Below are 21,872 nucleotides of genomic sequence, written 5' to 3'. Positions count from 1 at the left end.
ATATATATATATATATATATATATATATATGTGTGTGTGTGTGTGTGTGTGTATATATATGTATAAAGGGACAGAGAGCACCTCAAAGTGAGCAGATAGCTTGTCCCAGAGGAGAGTAGCAATTTGCTGCGGAGTGTTTCTTTTGCTGCTGTTAAATATGCTGTTTCCGCTATATATATTCAGATAATCATTGCTGCCGACAGAGAATAAAAAGATAGACTTTGATAAATACTCTGACAACTTAGATGAGCTATCGAAGTGTTTTTTCAAGTCTGACGCAATGGTCAGCTGAAACAAACTAATTTGCTCACCCAAATTTAGGCATTTGCCCTGCAAACAACCCATTTGATCAATTTAATTTTTTTTGAAAGAAAATATTATTAACAACAGGAAAAAAAAAAAACAACAGGAAAAATAAATAAAAAAAAAAAAAACAACAGGAAAAGATCCTGGAAAGGCAGGGCATGCCCTGAGAAAAACAAGAGAAGGTGCAAAGATAGAAACAGCCCCGAGCAGAATCGAAAATGAAAAGGCCCTTGTCCAGAGCAAAAAAGGGGAAACAACATAGAAACAAAGAAGAAGAAAAATCAGAACCAACCATGCCAAACATGTTGGCTTTTTTAATTCTTTTTTTATTTTTTGATTTAAAATTTACTGTGTTATGGGAGATATATGATTTTTGATTGTAGAAAGGCATGTCCCTTTGATAACTAAAAGGATTCATTTGTTCACTTCATGAATAGATGTGTCTATATAATGAAGACACGTTAGTGATGTTTCACCATTTATAAATATCCATCCCTTCATTTTTGAAAAGCGTTTTTTATCTCCTGTATCCTAACTTCAGGAATTCTTCTAATTCCTTCTTTCTCATAAGTTCAATCTAAACATTTCATGTTTCCAAAACTCTATTCTTCATCGTTTTAAAATTCTGTCAAGAGAAGTTGAGAGATTTACGAGTTTGTCAGATTTTCTATTTGAGTGCACGTTAGAAGATCTTTGAGTGATTTGTTGTATCTTGGGAGTAGGACGTCATCGATTGATATTTACACCATAATAGCAATGGAAATCTACTCTAAAGTCAGCGCCTTCCATAACATGTATCGAATCAGTTTTCACATTCAAAACTTTTTCTTATTTCTTTTTGTTGTTAATTTTTGAGTCTCTATTGTTTCTTCATGTATTCTTCTTTACATTTTCAAATATGGAGTCCTACATCCGCTTTTTGTATTTTAAAAAAAAATGGTGTATATTAAAGAACAAATTTTCGTAAAGCCAAAGAAATTCTCTAAGCAAAATTTTCATAGATGGCAGAATCAAATGCGTTATTGGTTAACAAGCTTAGGACTTCATTTTGTTATCTCCAATCCTATTGTTTCTTCAAATGAAAATCTCAATCTTGTTGATCTTTCAAATCAAAACTCTGGTTCTAACTTAACTGAGAACACAATCACACAAACATAATTAGATAAGGATTATCTTTATCATGGTCGTATTTTATCTGCTTTGTCTAGTAACCTTTAAGGTACCTTTTGCAATACAAAACTGCACGTGAATTGTGAGAAGCATTAGAAAAGAAATATAGTAAAGAGGATGAAGGTTTTGATAACTACATTATAAGAAAATATATGGACTTCAAAATGATTGATAATAAATCTATTATGGACAAGCACACTTTTTTCAAATTCTTATTCATGAGTTGAACCAAAGGAAAATTGAAATGTATGAAAAATTTCATGTGGGTGCCTTGCTTGAAAAGCTTTCTTCAAAATGAAAATCTTTTGCTTTGTCCCAAAAACACAAGTGTGAGACTTTGTTTATGGACGATGTAATTATTTCTCTTCAAATTGAAGAAAAATAAAGAGATAAGGATAAATTATCTAATGAGTTTGAGGACAAAGTAAACATTGTAAAAGGGAAAAATTCAAACTCGGAAAAAAAGGAAGTTTTCAAAAAAATTTTGTAAACAACCATATAGTGTTAACAAGAAAAAGAAGAGATGTTATTTTATTTGTGGAAAACTGAGACATCTAACAAGAGTTTGTCGATATCGCAAAGACCAAAAAATGTTTGAGACACCGGTCTCATAGGTCAATGTTGTGACTAATAAGAATGACAAAAGGTTTGTTTCAAACATTCCTATGGTCAATTTAGTGTGTGAGTCTACCGATTAGTGGATTGATACCGGTGTTAATATCCATGTTTGTGCCAACCAATCCATAGTTTCAAAACATTAGGTCATTGACGAAAAATATGTGAAAATGGGTAATTCTGCAGTTGTACAAGTAAAAAGGGTTGGAAAGATAGATTTATTATTGACTTTTGGGAAGACCTTATCTCTTCATCAAGTGAAACATGTGCTTGACATTAGAAGGAATTCGATTAGTGGTTCTCTTCTTCTTAAAGATGCTTATAAATTATTGTTTGAGTCAAATAAAGTTGTAATTAGTATAAATGAGTCTTTTGTTGGTAAAGGATATGTATTCAACGGTCTCTTCAAGTTAAATGTGTCAAATGTTTTATTTCATGGTAAAGAAAGTACTAATAGTTTTTCTCTTCATAATGTTATTCTTTTATCTAATGTTTGGCATGGCCGTTTAGGGCATATTAATAATATGTCTATTAAGAGAATGATGAATTTGGATCTTATTTCTAAATTTGACATAAACATGCATGGAAAATGTGAAATTTACGTGTAGTCTAAATTACCTAGAAAGCTTTTTAAATTTGTAACTAGAAAATCTGTAATCTTGGAGTTAATACATAGCAATGTTTATAACATTCAAGTTTACTCTAGGAATGGTAACAGATACTTTATTACTTTCATAGTTGATTTTTCTAAATATTATTATATCTTTCTAATTTGAACAAAAGATGAGGCTTTGGCTATGTTTATTGCATATAAAAATGAAGCTAAAAATCATAAGGACAAAAGAATCAAATTCTTTGTTCAAGTAGGGGCGAAAAATATGTTTCTACAGAGTTTTCAAACTTCTGTAATGAAAATGGAATTATCCATTAGGTATCCCCCCTTACACACCTTAATTAAATGGTGTCGCAGAGAGGAAAAATCAAACTTTATTCGATATAGTGAACTGTATGCTCTCAAGTTTCGGACTCCAAAAAAACTTATGGAGTGAAGCAATCTTATTTGCATGTCACGTTCTAAATAGAGTTCCTCATAAAAAATAAGACAACTCTGTATAAATTATGGAAAGAGAAGAAACCCAATTTAAATTATTTAAGAATATGGGGGTGCTTAGTAAAAGTGAAAATTCTAGAAATTAAAAGGAAGAAATTGGGATCTAAAACTATTGATGGAGTTCTTGTGGATTATTCCCAATATAGTGTCACTTATGGGATTTTAGTAATAAAATCTGAAATTATTGATATAAGTGTCAACACTATAATAAAATTGAGAGATGTTGTATTTTTAAGGATATTTTTCTCTTGAAAAATAAGGTGAATAAATCAATAACTTCTGATTGCACTCTAATTTTGGTAGAGCAAGAGAAAAAAGATATGATCAATATAGAAGGTTTTAGAAGAAGCAGAAGAGCGAAAGCAAAGAAAAATTTTGGAAACGATTTTTATTCCTATTTAATGGAAGATGATCCTTGAACGTACAAGGAGGCCACATCATCTACAAACTTTACTTTTTGGAAAAATTCCATGAATGCTGAAATGGAATCGTTATTAAATAATAAAACTTGGGTTTGAACAAATTGCCTAAAGGGTGTAAACCTATTGGCCATAAGTGGATATTTAAAAAGAAACTTTGCCCAAATGGGTCCATAGAAAAATTCAAGGCAAGATTAGTTGCAAAGATTATTCCCAAAAGGAGGGGTTTGACTATTTCGACACTTATTTTCCAGTAGCAAAAATTACTACAATTTGAGTGCTTATAGCTTTTGCATCCATATATACGTCGGAGATCCATCAAATGAACGTTAAAACCATCTTTCTAAATGGCAAGTTAAAAGAAGAAATATATATGGAATAATTGAAGGGATTTGTCATATCGAGTTAAGACCATATGGCTTGTAAACTAACGAAATCCTTATATGGATTAAAGTAAGCCCTAAAGCACTGGCATGAGAGATTTGATCAAGTTATCTTGTCAAATGAATTATCGATAAATGACTTTGATAAATATGTTTATATCAAAATTACTAACCTTGGGTGTGTCATATTATGTTTGTATATTTTTGGGGTGAGATTGTAATGAAGAAAGTACTATAATTGAAAATTCATCAGATCTGTTAACTAAATTAGTTTTTGAGATAAAGTTTAAGTGTTGATTGAGCTTTATTGGTGTTCGTAATGCTTAAAGCCCTTGGGGACATTGATGGTGACGATAGAGATTAGTTGTAAGGTGGAGCTTGGTGAATTCAAGTCAAAGGTGGAGATTTATTGTGATAGTCTTAAATTTTAGTTAAATTGAGATACTTTAGTTGTAGTTAGAATAGGATATTTTGTTGAGATAGTCTTAAATTCTACTTAAACTAGGATAAGACTCTTGTATTTAGTCGTATAAAAGGGTCATATGAAGTTAAAGAATATCATTAAGCCGAGAGAGAGTTTAATGAGTACTTAGATAAAGAAGAAAAGATTAAAATGTAAATGGAACAAGGGTTGTGAGTTTTAGATTGATCTTATAACCTCTTAGTTTCTTCTTAGTTGAAATTTCTCTATTACTGTGTCTAAGGATATAAGTCATCAAAAGATTCAACCACGTAAATTTTTTGTATTTTTATGAGTGTTCTCGATACACACACACAAAATTTTAACATAATATCTAACAAGGTTCATGAACTATTCAAGAAAATTCAAATAAAGCTTTACCTTTTTTTGTTTGTTCAATCAAACCCCTTTTATTTTGAATCAAATAAGCTTTTATAATTAATGTTTAACTAATTGTTATTAGTCAAAATAACACACATGCTAATATGTCATAATAGATAATGAGGTGACATGATAATGTGATATGATGACATGGCCATGTAATATTTTCATTTTCCATGTTAATGTAAACATTATGCAAAAATAAAATGATAAATGATATTTTAATTAATTTTTGTAAAATGAAAATAATTGTGGATGCATGGATTGGGGTTTTCCATCATCAGCGTTTTTCAATATCATATACATCCCGCATTCGCACTCATATTTTGTATCGAAAATAGAAAAAGCCACTAATAACATTTGTGGAAAAATGGTTGGAGTAGTGAAACATTGAAGAAGGAAAAAAAAAAAAAAGAACCGAGAACAAGAAGTTAAGAAATCAAAGTAAACAAAGAAATGCAAAAGCATGTGAAAACATATATAACTTCTTACTAATGAGCTTCCTGTTTCTGGCAGTATGCCGCAGGATCCAGAAGCATAGTTCAACCCTGTCAGTGCTGAGTTACGTATACTCAAGAATGGTGGAGAATAGGGCAGTCCAAGAAATTCAGCTACAACAAAATAAATAAATATCTTAATTAGTTCGATGATAATTAATAAATTTGGATATATATATATATATATATAAGGCGCGAATTGAAACATAAAAATCATAAATATTTCAAGACCTCCTTCTAATCATTGAGTCAAAGTTTCATTGGCAGAAAAAATCATGTTATTTCTGCATTTTCCATATTAAAGATGGAATGCACCTCCTGGACGGCAGTCATAAGCCTATATATATCATATATACAATATCAATAAATCAAACCTTTTTGAATAATAATTAAAATAAACTGGTTGTTCATCAACTAAGGTTCTTTCGAAAACGTTTACATAAAGAATATTAGTACCTATAAAATCTGCGACGGTTCTTCCATTTGTAAACCTTCCAGTAGAACCCTTGGCAAAGTCTCTTCCGTATGGAGGAAAATCGGCCTTGGCAAGAGTTGGCAACAAGTTATTATTGCCACTGTCCAGCAAAGAATCCCCAAACACGTACAATGCCGGAGCAAGTGGTACGCCATGCATCAGTGGGAGAAAACGAAAGAAAATAAGCAAGAAAACGTGTGACCCCGAGCTTCTTCTCATCTTTGTCAGTAGGAAAGTTTTTTTTTTTCTTTGGCTCGGCCTTCGATTAACTCTATTAGGAAAAGTTTTCTTTACAAAGAGAAAGATAAAAAGAACGGATAGCTTAACTTGCGAGGATTGAGGAAGATTAGTGATGTCTACATTGATTTAGAGGAAAAATCCCTGAAAGCAAGGATAGCCCTTACATTAACGAACGTTAATGAGAGGCCTTCTCAAGATGTGGCCATTTCGCAGTATACAATGGTGTTCTAAGCATGTAAAGTAGAGGGCATTTGGTATTTTGGTCGGCCTGTCTATCGCTTAGGGCCGCAATCCCAGCTCTGCTCGGCTTGGTTTGGACATATGGACCATGTCTGGATCTATTAAATTATTTTATTAACTAAATAATAAATTTTTATTTATCGTTAAAATATACTTAGAAAAATTAAAATATTAGTAATATAAAATAATATTTTCTAATTTTAATAATACAATAACAGTTAAATGGATGGATTCCGAATTAGGCTCGGGCTAAACTTTTGGAATGGAAGCTTGTTAGGTCCGACCTGAACTTGACTCATCCTAGTCCATGGATATCTTTGTTAGATTTTCTTGTAAAATTAATGTGTGGACTTATATTATTTATTTTTTCATTTTATCAAAATTAGGTTAAGATAATTTGGTCTTGACAAAGGGACAATATTATAGTCCATATTATGATCTAATAAAATAAGTTAGACTTTCAATGTTATAGATGGGATTAAAAGTATAGGCTTGCATAGGAAATCTTAAACGTATAATGGATGGGGTTAGGAATTCACTATATAAAGGAAATGATAGGTACCTTGTCTTGTTCACAATGCCGTAAAAATCTCACTTATTTGAGAGTCATAAAGAAAAGAGAGGAAGACCCCAATGCACTAAGTACCAGCAGGTAATTTAATTAGTAGTATTTTTGCAATTAAACTATGGATAAGAAATTAAGTACACTCGGTGTTCTAAATTCCTATTATGTTAGATCTTAGATTAGTATAAATTTATTTATACATAATGTTTATCAATTGGTATCGAAGCCACATTGGTTAGGATTTAGAACCTAAAGAAATTATATATTTATTACATAAATCATGACTACATGTTAAGGTCTCATGTGGTACTTGGAATTTATGAAATTACATCATTAAAATACATAGTTATTTTTGTATAATGCAATTAGATCTTGAGCATGCTTAATTAATGATATATTATTAGCCATATGGTTGTTTGGTTGAATTATATCTATATAATTGAATGAAATCGTATTTGATAAATTGGGTTTTTCAAGGGTTGAGAGTTTTAACAATTGTAAACCAAAAACAATTTGATTTTATATAATTTTGTTAAATTACCTTGGGTTTATTGTTTCTTGATGAGTTAAAATTGTTATTGAGGCCATAAAGCTTGATTAAACTATCAATTTCATCAAATTAGGCATAGCCATGAGTCTTTGGATTTGACATAAATTTGTCATGTTAAGTTAAGATCTTCATGGGTTTAGAAATTCAATTTTTGGCAATTGATTTTATCGATATATTTAGTGCTTTTGTCTCCCTTAATACAAAGATTAAATCGGTATATAGATATTAACTTGATTTGACCTGTATTTAGAGAAATTAAAGTTTAAAGTTTTGGGTTCAAAATTGAAACCCAATTCTTTATTTGATTAAATCCCTTAATTTTTATGTTTTTAAGTTCGATTTTATCTCAACAAAACACTTGTTACATGTTATAGAGATGAATAACAAGTTTTGATTGCACAAAAATTGGGTATATAGGATCAAATATTGAGAAAAATCAAAATAGGTCATAAATGGGTATGAAACCTGAAAATTTGCTTTAATTGATGTCGATTCAGGATGTTCTGATGAGTTTTAATGCATTGATATTATAAAACAAAGTTTTAATCGAGATTTTGAAGGGTCAATTTCATAAAAAAAATACTTGAAAAATCAAGAATTAGAGAAAATTTGGTATAAGAGACCCAATGGGTCAAATTTGACCTAGCTAGAGGTTGAAGATGGGAAAAACCAATTAGGCAATGAAGCCCACTCTTGGATGTGGCCTATGGGGTGCGTAGGGCTCATTAGGCCCATGATTTTTGAAATATTTTTTGGTAGTTTACCTCCACTCACCCAACTCTACATGTACTATTTTTTTGAAATTTAAATGCACATGTAATATTTATTTATTTTTATGTGCATTTAATTAATTATTCTAGATATTTTTGATGAGATATTTCTAGAATACATGTGATAGAAAAATAATATGCTGATGTTTGAGTTGAGTGGCAGCATGTACTCTCCCTAGATATTTTTGTGCTTTATATATATATACTCTCGGGATAAAGTTATAGAGTACAAACTAGTAACTAAAACCATATAGAGTAATATTTTTCAATGCAACAAGTTTGTTTAATGACATGGATAGAGATATAATGACTGATTATCTCATAAGGAAATGTCATGTGTGAATGTATGATTTTAGAGTATAATACCCCATACACATTAAGTTAATGATAAAGTGAAAAAAATCGTACCATGAAGTTTATGGGTAATATAAAGCAATAATTTGTTATGGGAGAAGTTTCATTATGCTAGTTAATTCGTAGTCACTAAAGTAGCCAATTGGCTAGTTTTGTGGAATTACTGTTTTCATATCTTTTGGGAATGTATATGATTTTGGTGTAAATTCATTCACCTTAAGATGGTGTTTTTATATTAAAATTAGAGGGTAACACATAAAAACATGTGTGTGGGGATTGACTAGCCCTAGTAATTTATTCACTTAAAGGTAGTAAGTTACAAAGGTTGTGTTATATTCTCATGATCATTTTTATGTGAAAGCTCCTAATTATGTGTCATGTATTCATCCTAAAGATGTTTAAATGATGATGTGCCTAGACTCTTTCGTTATACTCACTTATGGTTTTGGAGTATTTGAATTACCTACTTATTCTAATAAAGTTGCATTGTTTAAATTTTTAAGTCACATTTTCTGTCAATAAAAGACTTGGCCACCACGAGATTTTGACTATATCAAACTTTAAGGATTAGGAAAGTGATGTGGATCATGTACATAGGTTTATCTATGAATATAAATAAGCTTGTATAACATATTGTTGAAAGTTTCGTGAATGATAAGAAAGCCATAAATTTTGTCTAATTGTTGTTAAGAGGTCAATCCCTATATACCTATTAAGTGGATTTTCTAATATTATTAAAATAAAAGAGTTCTCAATTATAGTAGCACTAAGGTTTTAGGTGTCATCAAATGTTAAAATTGGCACTTTTCTGGAAAGACTATATTTCATGAGTTATGATGGTCTACTAAATTTAATACTCCTAAGAGGTTTAAGACAAAAGAAAGAATCTAGTCAATCTATTAGTATTAGGGGTTCTAAAGCTATCTTCAAAAAGGAACATAAATATTCTTTTGTGAGAAAAAAGACATAAGAAACAAGATTGTCTTAAATATAAGACTTGGCTAGAAAAATATAAACTTAAAGAGATTCATAAGTACGAGAAAGCCAAATAAGGATAAGTCCAGAATCATGATTGGCAACAAAGTAAAGGTGGAAGTTGAGTTTGTAAGAATAGATTGTTGAAATTTACTTTCAATTTCTTTACTAGACACTACTAGTTGAATTTTGAAATAAAAGATTATATTATTAAGATAATCAATGATTCAAAATGTATTAACTTATGTTCTTTGACTCATATTATGTTGAAAGAGTTGCCAAAAGACCCTACATAAAGAAAACATCTTTTATGTTGTGCCATAAAAGACTTGGTTATATTTCTAAAGAAAGGGTAGAGAGATCGATAAAGGATAACATATTGTCTACTCTTATTTCTGATGACCTAAAGACGTGTTGATTGTTGTAAGGATAAGATGACCAAGATAAATGAAATAGATCAAATAGAAAGTTTTGATTTATTAGAACTCACTTACATTGACATAAATGGACCAATTACCTCTACTATCTACTAGCGTAGCTATGTTGTGGGATTTATTAATGATTTTTCTTGTTATGGTTATATGTTCTTAATTAAAGAAATGTTTGAAACTTTTGATAAATTTAATGTCTTTAAAACTAAAGTTGAGAAACAATTGAAAAAAATCATAAACTATCAAGTCATACAGGAGTGGTAAGTATTATGGTAGACATGACATACGTAAACATCAAAAAGGTAAGTTTGCTAAATATATAGATAGTCGTGGAATAATGTCCCCACACACCATGTCTTGTAATCCTAAACAAAATGGTGTGGCTAAAAGGTAGAATCACATCTTAAGGATATGATGAGGAGTATGATCAGTGGGGCTATTTACCAGAATTTTTGTAAGGAGAAGCAATCAAAGTGAATTTTCATATCTTGAATAGAATCCCTATCAAATCTATAACTAAAATTCCCGTTAAGTTTTGGACTTGATGGAAACCTAATCTTAATCACTTGTGTGTTTAGAGATGTCCTTAAAAAATGTGCCAATCGATTCACTTATCATTATTTTATTGGAAACTTAGATCATTCTTAAGATCACAAATTTTACTGTTGAACAGAGGTGGTAAAATTGTTAAGGTAAAAACAGTTAAGTTTTTAGAGTTACATATGGCTAATAGTAGTTGTTCTCATGATAGAGATGGAGGAGAACATATTGATACCTAAATATTCCTATACCTATATAGAAGGATAGTATGGCACATTCTCTAGTTAGGGAATAAGAATAAGTTCAACTAATTCTTGATGAGGTCACTCAACATTAGAATATTGTATAATAGATGCCATAAAGAAGATCCACAAAGCTAAGGAAGTTTAGACTTTCTTTAGACATCTATGAATTTTATCTTTAAGAGGGTAATAATGATATTGGCAATATAGTTTATCTAGTAACTTTCCTAGAAGTTGTTTTTAATCCTAAATTAGATTTATGGTGAAATGCAATGAGGGATGAGATACAAATTTATGTTATACACTAGTTTATGGGAGTTTGTTGAGCTAAATAGTGGTTGGAAACTCATTATTTGTAAATAAGTATACAAGACCAAAAAAGATTCTAAAAGAAATATTAAGAGGCTTAAAGTCAAGCTAGTTGCCAAATATTTAAATTAGAATTAAACTTTTTTGTTGTATCCTACTAGGATACTATTTAAAGTATTTACGACATTAATAGTTCATTATTATTCAAAACTATACCAGATAAATGTTATGATTCTCATTCTAATAGAGAATCTTATAATTGAGAAGGTTTATATGTTGCAACTTAAAGAATTTAAAGAGGATGATAAAGATCATCTTGTGTGCAGACCTAAAAAGTCTATTTATAGGTTTAAACAAGTCTTTTGCTAGTGATATCTTAAAATTAATGCTCCCCTCCCTTGGGAGCATCGATCTAGTGCTCCCTCCCTTGGGGAGCACCAATCTCCAAGTGCACCCTTATTTTTTTTTTAAATTAATAAAAATTATATAATAGTAATTTTGAAAATTAATAAAGGGTTAAAATTGTCATTTCAATATTACCACATCATCAAACTAATAGAAACACTAATGGTTGATTAACGGTTGGACTTATGTGTCTAGTGAAAGATATCTTTTTAGGCGGAGTGTCTATTTCAAAAACTAATGGTCCCACTTGGAACTTAAACGGGTGGGTGCATTTTACCCTTTTTATTTTGTATGTTATTGACATCTTGCTTGCTAGTTGTGTGTAAAGAATTTGACATTAAAGATCTTGGGAAAGCATGTTATGTCCTTAGGATTGAAATTCATAAAAATATATCTCATCACTTGTTGAGACTTTCTCAACATGCATCCAATAATCGAGTTTAGAATATATTTTATATGCTTGATTGCAAAAGTAGAGATATACCAATAGTTAAAGGTGATAAATTGAACTTGGCATAATATCTTAAAATAATGTTAAGTGGGAATATGAAAGTAATGTCATATGCTAACACAATGCGGAACTTGATGTATGCTCAGGTATGCATGATATCATATGCAATGGGTCTTTTAGGAAAATATTTATCTGATCCCATTAGAGATCATAAAGAAGCTATAGAGAATCTGTTAAGATATTTAATAGAACTAAGGATTATATACTAGTTTATCAAAAGGTTAAAGACCTTAAGTTGAAGGCTCACATAGATTTTAACGTAGTCAGCTATACTGATAATAGAAAGTCCACATTATGATATAATTTTGTTTTGGTTGGTGGTGTACTATCTTAGAAAAGTATAAAGAAAACACTTGTGACCTCATTCATTATTCAAGCAAAATTTGTAGCATGCTATGGAGCAACTACACAAGCTTTCTAATTAAGAAATCTCATTAAGGAATTGTTGATGGTTGACTCTATTGCTAGTCATAGTTTGCAGAATCGTGATACGCACCGCTTGCAAAACTAGTTGAGACAAAAGCACAAACAAGTGCTACACACCTCATCGGGCTAGAAATAAATCTTAAGCCAATATCGATTAGGGGCCCATTGACAATCATTGGGCCGTAGACATATCGCACCACCCAGTCTTGCAGAAATGTGGATCCAACGACAAAAAAAGTTCACACCAAAAGCTCGAGGTTGAATAGAGTATCGTATGAGGGAATTCGTGTAAGACTATGATTTCTTGTGTAACTATTTATTTTATTTTCAATAGGACTTTAGGCTAGTCATAGAATATTTATTTACTTTAATCTCTTGTTACCTATTCTAGTTGTACTAGGCTACTAGAAGTAAAGTTGTTTTAAAATTAAGGAAACCTTTATTATAAATAGAACCTTAAGGCATTAGACAAAGCCAGATAGAGTCAATTGCCCCAGTAGTTAGATATTCAAGTAGATTCAAGAATTTAGGATATTTACTTAGAATTTATGTATTTGTTACTCTTAGGAATAATACAATTATTTTTCCCTAAAGTCTTTTCTTCAAGTTTTGTTTATATTGCTTCCATATTATAGCGCAATATCTTGAGTTAGGCTTGCTTAGGCTTTTTGTTCCCATGTCTTAAGCGCCATGTGGATCTTGGCTAAAGTATCAAGTCTGTGACAAGTGGTATCAAAATAATACTTCCTAAAGCTAGGCATTACAATAAGAACCCCATTGTGTTCTAACATTCTTTCTCAGAGCAACACTTTCCAGAGCTAGGTAAGGACAACATTCACATTATCCCAAGAAATCTTATTTAAGCTGAAACCTAGAGAATTTGCAATATTCAGAAGCCCTAAATTTTCAAGTATGTGATTGTAGGGTAAGTTTTCCTAAACCTTGGGGGCTTAGGGTAAATAGAAATTTATTCTAAATCGAGGTCATTGAGATTTATGAACAAATAAGAGAAGATGAAGATGGAGAAACCATTAATCAGTGACCAAGCCATATCCTGCTTGAATGCCTTAGTTCGAGATAGTATGAGTGCTTCAAATTCAACATGCATACATACCGCAGAGTGGTACGAGTCTAAAGACACATTGCATGCACTAGATGATCACGAATCTTGCCTTGAAACGATTACCAACTACAAAGTGAGAAGTAACCTTGAACACGTTGATGAGCTTCACATGGAATGGTACAATACGATGACTAATCTAATTCACTATGATATGAGGCTATAAGGATTAATGGCAGCTATGTAACAACAATAAAGGCAACTGACAGAGGTTGTCTGAAACCTTAAATAAAGGGTGATGCTCTTAACAAACAAATACCAGAATGCCACACATTGTGACTTCCAGACTAGGTGATTTGATCAACGGGTATTTGGCATTAGATTGAGGACCTAAACACCAAGTTCAAACCCCTCGTGTCCTATGTGTGCTAAAAATGGAGATTGTGTACATGAGAGCCATATACATGGACGTTAAAGGCTAACCACAAGCTAGACATCCATACAATAGAACACATCCCAACTTGGAATTGTTCGCTAAACAGCTAATGAAGGGCTACCTCAATCGTACCCACAACACTTGAAGGGAACCAGTTGAAGATTTTGTGACATTGAGAAGTCACGAGGCAACGAGGGAGTTGCCTAGATCGAGTAAGCGAGAATGTTACAACCTACAAAACTGTGACACATACAAAGCGCCAGACTAGTCGGGATAGTAGTGCAAACAAGTGTCACACTCTTCCCAGGGCCAAAAATCGATCCTAGGCCAATACTGATTGGGGGACTATTGACAATCATTGGGCCGTTGACATGTTGGGTCACCCAATCTTGCAGAAATGTGGGCCTAATGACACAAGAAGTTTGCATGAAGAGCTTGAGGTTGAATAGAGTACCAGATGAAGGAATTCGTGTAGGGTTAGGATTTTTTGTGCAACTATTTATTTTATTTGCACTTAGACTTTAGGCTAGTCATAGAATATTTATTTACTTTAATATCTTGTTATCTACTCTTGTTGTACTAGACTACTAGAAGTAGAGTTATTTTAGGATTAGGGAAACCCTATTATAAATAAGACCCTAAGGCATTAAGCAAAGGCAAATAAAGTCAATTGTCGAGTAGTGAGACATTCAAGCAGATTCAAGAATTTAAAATATTTTCTTTAAATTTAGGCATTTGTTTCTCTTGAAAATAATACCATTATTTTTTCCCAAAGTATTTTCTTCAAGTTTTGTTTATATTGCTTCTGCATTATAGCACAATATTCTCAGTTAGGCTTGCTTAAACTTTTTATCTCTAAGTCTTAAGTGTCGCGTGGATCTTGGTTAAAGGTCCAAACTTGTGACACTTGGCTAAACCCATACAGTTGTATTGTGATAGCACTACATTAAGTTTGTTTACTAATATTAACAAAAGTATCACAAGGGCCAAGCATATAGAGATAAAATATTTGATAGTTAAACAATCTGTAAAAATGCTAACATTTCGGTAAAATATATTTATACTGATACCTTTGACCAAGGGATTGTGTCATGGGCTCGGAACTTAAGCTAAGATCCATGCAATGCTTTATGCTTGGCGTAAAAAGCTTAAGCAAGCCTAATTCAAAATATGCGTTACAATGCGAAAGAAATATCAACAAAATTTAAAGAAAAGACTTTGAGGAAAAATAATTGTATTATTCCCAAGCTAAACAAATACCTAAGATTCTAAGAAAATATCCTAAATTGCTAGAATGCTTGAATTTAAATGACAACTGGGGAAATTGACTCTATTTTCCATTTCTTAAAGCCTTAAGGTCCTATTTACAATAAAGTTTCCCTAATCTTAAAACAACTGTACTTTTAGTAGTTTAGTACAACTAGAGTAGGCAACAAGAGATTAAAGTAAATAAATACTCTATAACTAGCTTAAAGTCCTAATGCAAATAAAATAAATAATTACACAAGAAATCTTAACCCTACATGAATTCCCTTATACAAAAAGTAAGGATTCAAAAAAGAAGAACACACACTTTTATTTATAATACAAGCATATTAGTTATTGGGTAGTTATGTACATAACACATGCATATGAAAGATATTACAAGTGTAAAGCATGATTAAAGAGTAATTGTGCACAATAACACGTTCTTAACTTCCACGTACACAAGTCATGTTGTCATCTTCAACTGACAAACTTAACTTTTTGCTAGCATTATCAACAACACTCCCCCTAAATGCTTGCAAACTTAACTTTCTCAACAACCCTCTTTTCATGTAGACTTTGTCCCAAAAGTCTGACTTGATTGACTATTTTCACCTTTCCAATGTACTCCTTCATTGAGGCAAACTCTTTCATTCTAAGTGTCGAATTTGTAATCAACATGGTCATATAGAAAATGTGTGCAAGAATAAGTCTGAAACTATAGAGAAATCTCTTCAAACATTTGAAAGAGCTGAGATTGCTGAAGAAATACTTCTAATGGCTCAAACAAAACTAAAAGTTGTTGAAGCTAACTAATGGTTATTAGATAATGGAGTTTCAAATCACATAACACCATATGTAGAGCTTTTTGCGAAACCCAACATCCAACACCAGTTGTATGTGAAGATGGGTAATAAGGTGTATTTGCAAGCAATTGGAAAAGGATCCATGGAGACTCAAACCTTTTTCTGGTGATAGGTATGCATTTAAAGCACCTCTTGTACCTGAAATTACCCAAAATCTATCGAGTGAGGACAAATGGTCGATGATGGCTATGAACTGTTGCTTAAAGATTATTCATGCAAAATATATGATTTACGAGATAAGTACCAAGTGACCATACCAATGAAAAGGAAGCGTTTTCCAATAGATTTCAATGATGTATGCCTACATGCTTCTGAAAATGAGATGTACTTGACATCTTTATAGCACAAATGCCTTGGGCATTATAATTATAGATCCTTGATACAAGCCAGCACATCTGGTTTAGTGAAAAACTAACCCTCACTTATAGAATACAAGCATGTTTGTAGCACTTGTTAATTTGAAAAAACCCACCAATAAACCATATCGTCATGCAAGTTCAAGTTGAACGATTAAAAAACTAGATCTAGTGCACACCAATGTTTGAGGCTCGTTGAGTGAAGTATCTCCAAATGGCAACAAGTTTTTCTTGATCTTTGTTGATGATTTACCACGTATGTGCTGAACTTACTTTATGAAATAAAGTCTAAGGTGTTCAGTCACTTTTTGAATTTCAAAGCAAAAGTCGAATTTGAAATAGACAAAAAGATCAAAGCAATCAGATTTGATAATGGTGGGGCATACACATCTTGACGGTTCACTTAATTCTTGGAAAAAAATGGAATATTTCATCAACTCACAGGTCTTTATTGCCCATAGCAAAATGGCATTAGTAAGAGAAAAAATCGAATAATAATTAAGATGGTGAGATGTCTCTTGCTAGAAAAAGAACTTCCCAAAACCTTTTGGGTCGAGATTACAAGTACAACTATTTATCTGTTGAATCATTTACCCTTTCATTTACTCAAAAATACTACTCCTTATGAAGTATGGTTTGGAAAAAAACCATTTATATCACATCTCAAAGTTTTTAGATGCCTTTGTTACCAGCATATACCTAAAGAACATAGGGACAAATTGTAATCCAAAGTTGTAATGAGAGTGTTTATTGGCTATAGTCAACACTCAAGGCATACAGAGTGCATGATGTTGATTCTGGTAAGATTTCTATTAGCAAGAATGTATCTTTTGATGAAGAAAGTAGTTAGAATTAGGACAAACCTCGACATACCAGAGTCATTGCCACAAACGACTTTGCTACTCTTCAAAATATTCCTAATATTGAGTTAAATGAGGATGAGCTCATTAATGAAGCACCAGTAAGAGATACTCACACAATTCAAGACATTTATGAGCAATGCCAAGAGGCTTTATTTGATCCTGTTTCTTTCAAAGATGTTTCGCAACATTAAGAATGAATAAAAGCTATGACAGAGGAGATTAACACGATAGAGCAAAACCATACTTGGTCATTGGTTGGAAGACCAGTCAATGGCCATGTAATTGATGTTAAATGAATTTTCAAATGAAAATTCAATTCTGATGGAAGCCTTAAAAAAATAAGGCGAGATCAGTCACAAAAGGTTACTCTCAACTTGCTAGAATAGACTATGATGATACTTTTGCACTAATGGCAAGACTCGATACCATTAGACTTCTCATAACTCTCTTTGTTGCACTTGATTGGAAAATCTATCACATGGATGTTAAGTCTGCCTTCTTGAATGGTAGACTCAATGAAGAAATATTCATTGAGTAGCCAAGAGGATTTGAAGTTGGTGACAGACAAAACAAAGTATACAAGCTCCACAAGGCATTATATGGCTTGAAATAGGCACCTCATGCTTGGCACAGTAGGATTGATGCCTACATATTAGCTCAAGATTTTTACAAGAGTTAAAATGAGGCTGCTTTGTATGTGAAGAAACTCAAAAATGAAGTGGCATTAATTGTGTTTCTTTATATCAATGTTATCATGATTACTAATGGAGATCAAGCAAGCATTAGTGAATTTAAATCAATGATGAACAAGTAGTTTCACATGTTTGATTTGGGGCAAATGAATTAATTTCTTGGTCTAGAAATTCATCTGTCTAAGGAAAATATTACTTTTTTTCAAACCAACTACATTCAAAAAGTCCTTAAACGTTTCAAGATGGCAGAATGTAAGTCAACTTCAACTCCTTTAGTTGCACATGAAAAGTTCTTTACTAGTTCTGGTGAATCATTAGAGAGTCCCAGTGATTATCGAAGTCTTATAGGATGTTTCCTACATAATGTTTGCTATAAGCTACCTTTCAAGATTCATGCGAACACTAAGTCAACTTCACATGGTTGTTGCCAAAAGGGTTCTCAAATATTTGAGAGTTATAACCTACCATAGAATAAACTTCATAAGAAATAAGACTATTAAGATTGTTGGATTTTCGAATAGTGACTAGGGTGGCTACAACGATGATGGTAGAAGCACATCAACATACATATTTTCCCTTCGAAATGGTTCTTTTTCATGGAACTCTCACAAGAAGAATACAATGGCACAATCCTCATTTGAGGCAGAATATGTGGCAATTGTTGAATCTTCAAATCAAGCAATTTGGTTGAGGAAAATTCTTCATGATATTAGCATGGATCAAACAAATCCTACAAAGCTATTTGTTGATAACAAATCAGCAATCTCCATAACCAAAAATCCCATATTTCACGGGAGAACTAAGCACATCAAACTCAAGTACCATGCCTTCAAAGATGTAGAGAAGAAGAGGGAGATCCTTGTGCAATATTACAAATCAAAAGACTAGATCACAAATATTATGACTAAGTCTCAGTTTAAGTCAAGGTTTGAACTTAACAAAGATAAGCTGATGGTTCAAATTGCAAGCATGAAGAGGGAGTGTAAATGATAATGCTAGCAACAAGTTAAGTTTGTTAGTTGGAGATGACAACATGACTTGTGTACATGGAAGTTGAGAACATGTTATTGTGCACGATTACTCTTTAATCATGCTTTACACTTGTAATATCTTTCACATGCAAGTGTTATGTACATAACTACCAAGTACCTAATATGCTTGTATATATTCTAGCATTATGAATGAAAGTGTGTGTTCTTCTCTTTTGAATCCTTACTTTCTTTCCATTTTTTGTTCAACCCAACCTAAAAAAAAAAATGCTTCCTAACAAGAGAGATATTCTATTCTCAATAATTTAACAGGAAGCACCGGAGAAGTGGTCTGATATTTACAACTTCTTGCAAATCATCTCCAACAAACATAATAATATCTTCAGCAAACTATAATTGAGAAATACACATACTTGTCTCCATGATCTATATACCTTGGAATAGGTTCACATGTTCAGCCTTTTCCAATAATAAATGCAATGTTTCCACTACCTGCAAGAACAAAAAAAGAGAACTTGGATCACCCTGACACAGCGCTAGCCTTATTGCGAACTTTCTCATAGGCGACTCATTTACTAACACTTCCACCCTAGTCGTGGAGATACATTCGAAAATGCACTCTCCATTTCTCCAAAAGCCCATAAGCTCCATAATGGACAACAAGAAACCCCAATCAACTCAATCATAGACTTTTTCAAAATCCAACTTAAGAACAATTCCATCATTATTACCAATCCTCTTGCGCATATTATGAACCATTTCTTTGGGGAGAAATATGCCATCCATAATTTGCCTACCCTTAATGAAAGCACATTGATGTTCATTGATCACCATATGTATCACTCTTTTTAATCAATTAACCAAGATCCTAGCTATAACTTTATCCATCAAATTAAACAAGTTGATTAGCTGGTACTCTTTGGGGGAAGTTACATTAGAAATTTGTGAGATAAGAGCTATGGAAGTTGAATTTATACCTTTCTCCAGTTTCCCATGGATTATGAAATCCTCAATGAACACCATTACATCATTTCTCAGAATCACACTCCATGCTCGCTTAAAAAAAATTGAAATTAAAACCATCCAGTCCAGGCGTTTTCAAACCATCGCATTTCCAAATTGTAGATTTTAATTCCAGCATGGAGATCGGAGCTTCTAGCATTGTCGCTTCCTCCTCACTTACTCTTTTAAAATTCAGCCCCCTGAACATTGGCCTTTCAAGCTGGTCGCTATTGAACAAATTCTAAATATACTTTACAGCAGCTTCCCTTACCTCCCTAGGGTTCAAGATCCATCTACCGTTCCCTAAAATTCCTCTGATCAGATTGCGCCTCACCCTCGCCTTTGCCTTACATTGGAAAAACTATATATTTTTATCACCTTCTTTGATCCATTTTGAGTGAGATTTCTAACGCCAAATAGATTCCCTCACTTTCGCAGCCTATCACAAATTTCTCATTGTAACTGTTTTCAGTGCCACCTCCTCTTCTGTTAGGTCATGATCATTACAAATTTTGTCAAGAGCCTCAATTTGTTCTTCCAATTTGTTCCTCCAAATCACCCACTCTTTTATCCACATTACCAAAACTGTCCTCAATCCACTATTTAAGGCATCCTTTAAGCCGGTTGAATTTCACCTTGAGTTTGAAACCTGGTCTACTAGCCACATTACATAGCCTCCATCTTTTGCTAAATAGCTCCGGGAAGTCTTTATTCTTAAACCAGCAGCCAAGGAATCTAAAAGGGCACGGACCCCAATTGCAAGCAAAATTGGACAATGATTTGAGGTGTACCGTTTCACAGCCTGTTGTGACAGATTATTATGCCATAGTAACTAATCCGGAGAGAATAAGAATCGATCGAGCCTACTTCTTTTTATCCCGGACCGTACCATGTAAATTTCTTCCCCAACAGGGGTAGTTCCAGAGGTCTCCCTCGTTAATAAACTCTTCAAAATCTTCCGTACCCACACTTTTAGTCAAGCACCCTTTCTTTTCTTCAGAGTTTCTAGTTGTGTTGAAGTCTGTACAACACCAGTTGGTACTCGTACCCATTTTGGTTACTGTTAATTCATTCCGCAATTGTCTCTTGTCTTCAGCCTCACAAGGTGCGTAGAGATTGACCATTACACACTCAAAATTATCTGGCAGCCATCTGCCCTGAATCAATAGATTCCTTTCCTTGACCATCACTGAGACTTTCTGATAGCATCTTGTGGGCAGGTAGCTATCAAACCTCCTGATCTGCCATCAGATGGGCTAAAACCCCAATCAATTCCATCCTTTTGCCACAATCTCCCAATAGTTCTATCAATACATTCACCCAACTTTGTTTCTTGCAAGAATACCATTTCAGCCTTGTATATCCTGACCAACTTTCGCACCTTACTGATCTTCAACCAACTGCCTAAACCCCTGACATTCCACGTGATCACCCTCATTCTCTCTTTATGAAGCTGTCACTTAGCTTATTCAATCACAGAGGAAGTCAGCAAAACAAAACAAAACTCACAGCCGATAAAAACACAGATACAGAGGCGGTGATTACTACTTTCTTACCAAACGCGGTGATTAATCACCAAAAATAAATAATGGCCTTGAATTTGGGAAAGACCATTCCATCCTAAACACATTTTACAGAAGGATTTAACAATTGAAAACTGTTATATCGCTGTCACTTTTTCCCTATGCATGTGCGCATGAAATCACCAAAATTAACCTAATAATAGAAAGAAAAATAAAAATAAACTACATCAATATAAACACCAATCAATAGTTGTTTATTGTCATTAATCATTATGACAAAAGTTAACTGTGATTTTCGGTTTATAGTTATAAACAACCCAACAATTTTTATAACAAAAAAAAAAGAAAAGCCCCACCTTATAAACATCTCCTACAATTCATCACAAAAATCCACCAAGGCTCTCATTTCATTTCAACAAGTGTTCTTCTTCATTTTTTTCTTTGCTTGTCTCAAATTCTAGGAAA

General features: G+C 32.6%; 1 protein-coding gene across 1 annotated transcript in view; it reads right to left on the bottom strand.

Moving 5' to 3' along the window:
• LOC18601784 (GDSL esterase/lipase 7) overlaps positions 1 to 6,071 on the bottom strand; it is an 8,290-nt gene extending 2,219 nt beyond the window's left edge. The window contains exons 1-3 of the mRNA XM_007032846.2: positions 5,799 to 6,071; positions 5,338 to 5,456; positions 82 to 330 (exon numbers count right to left, since the gene is read on the bottom strand). Of these exons, the coding sequence (XP_007032908.1) occupies positions 82 to 330; positions 5,338 to 5,456; positions 5,799 to 6,036 (606 nt within the window). The 5' untranslated portion in view covers positions 6,037 to 6,071. The remainder of the gene's footprint in view (positions 1 to 81; positions 331 to 5,337; positions 5,457 to 5,798) is intronic.

The sequence above is a fragment of the Theobroma cacao genome, chromosome 4 (assembly GCF_000208745.1).
Source record: "Theobroma cacao cultivar B97-61/B2 chromosome 4, Criollo_cocoa_genome_V2, whole genome shotgun sequence".
NCBI classification, from domain to species: Eukaryota; Viridiplantae; Streptophyta; class Magnoliopsida; order Malvales; family Malvaceae; genus Theobroma; species Theobroma cacao.
Note: the sequence above shows the minus strand (reverse complement) of the source record. Positions and strands in the feature narration are given on the sequence as shown.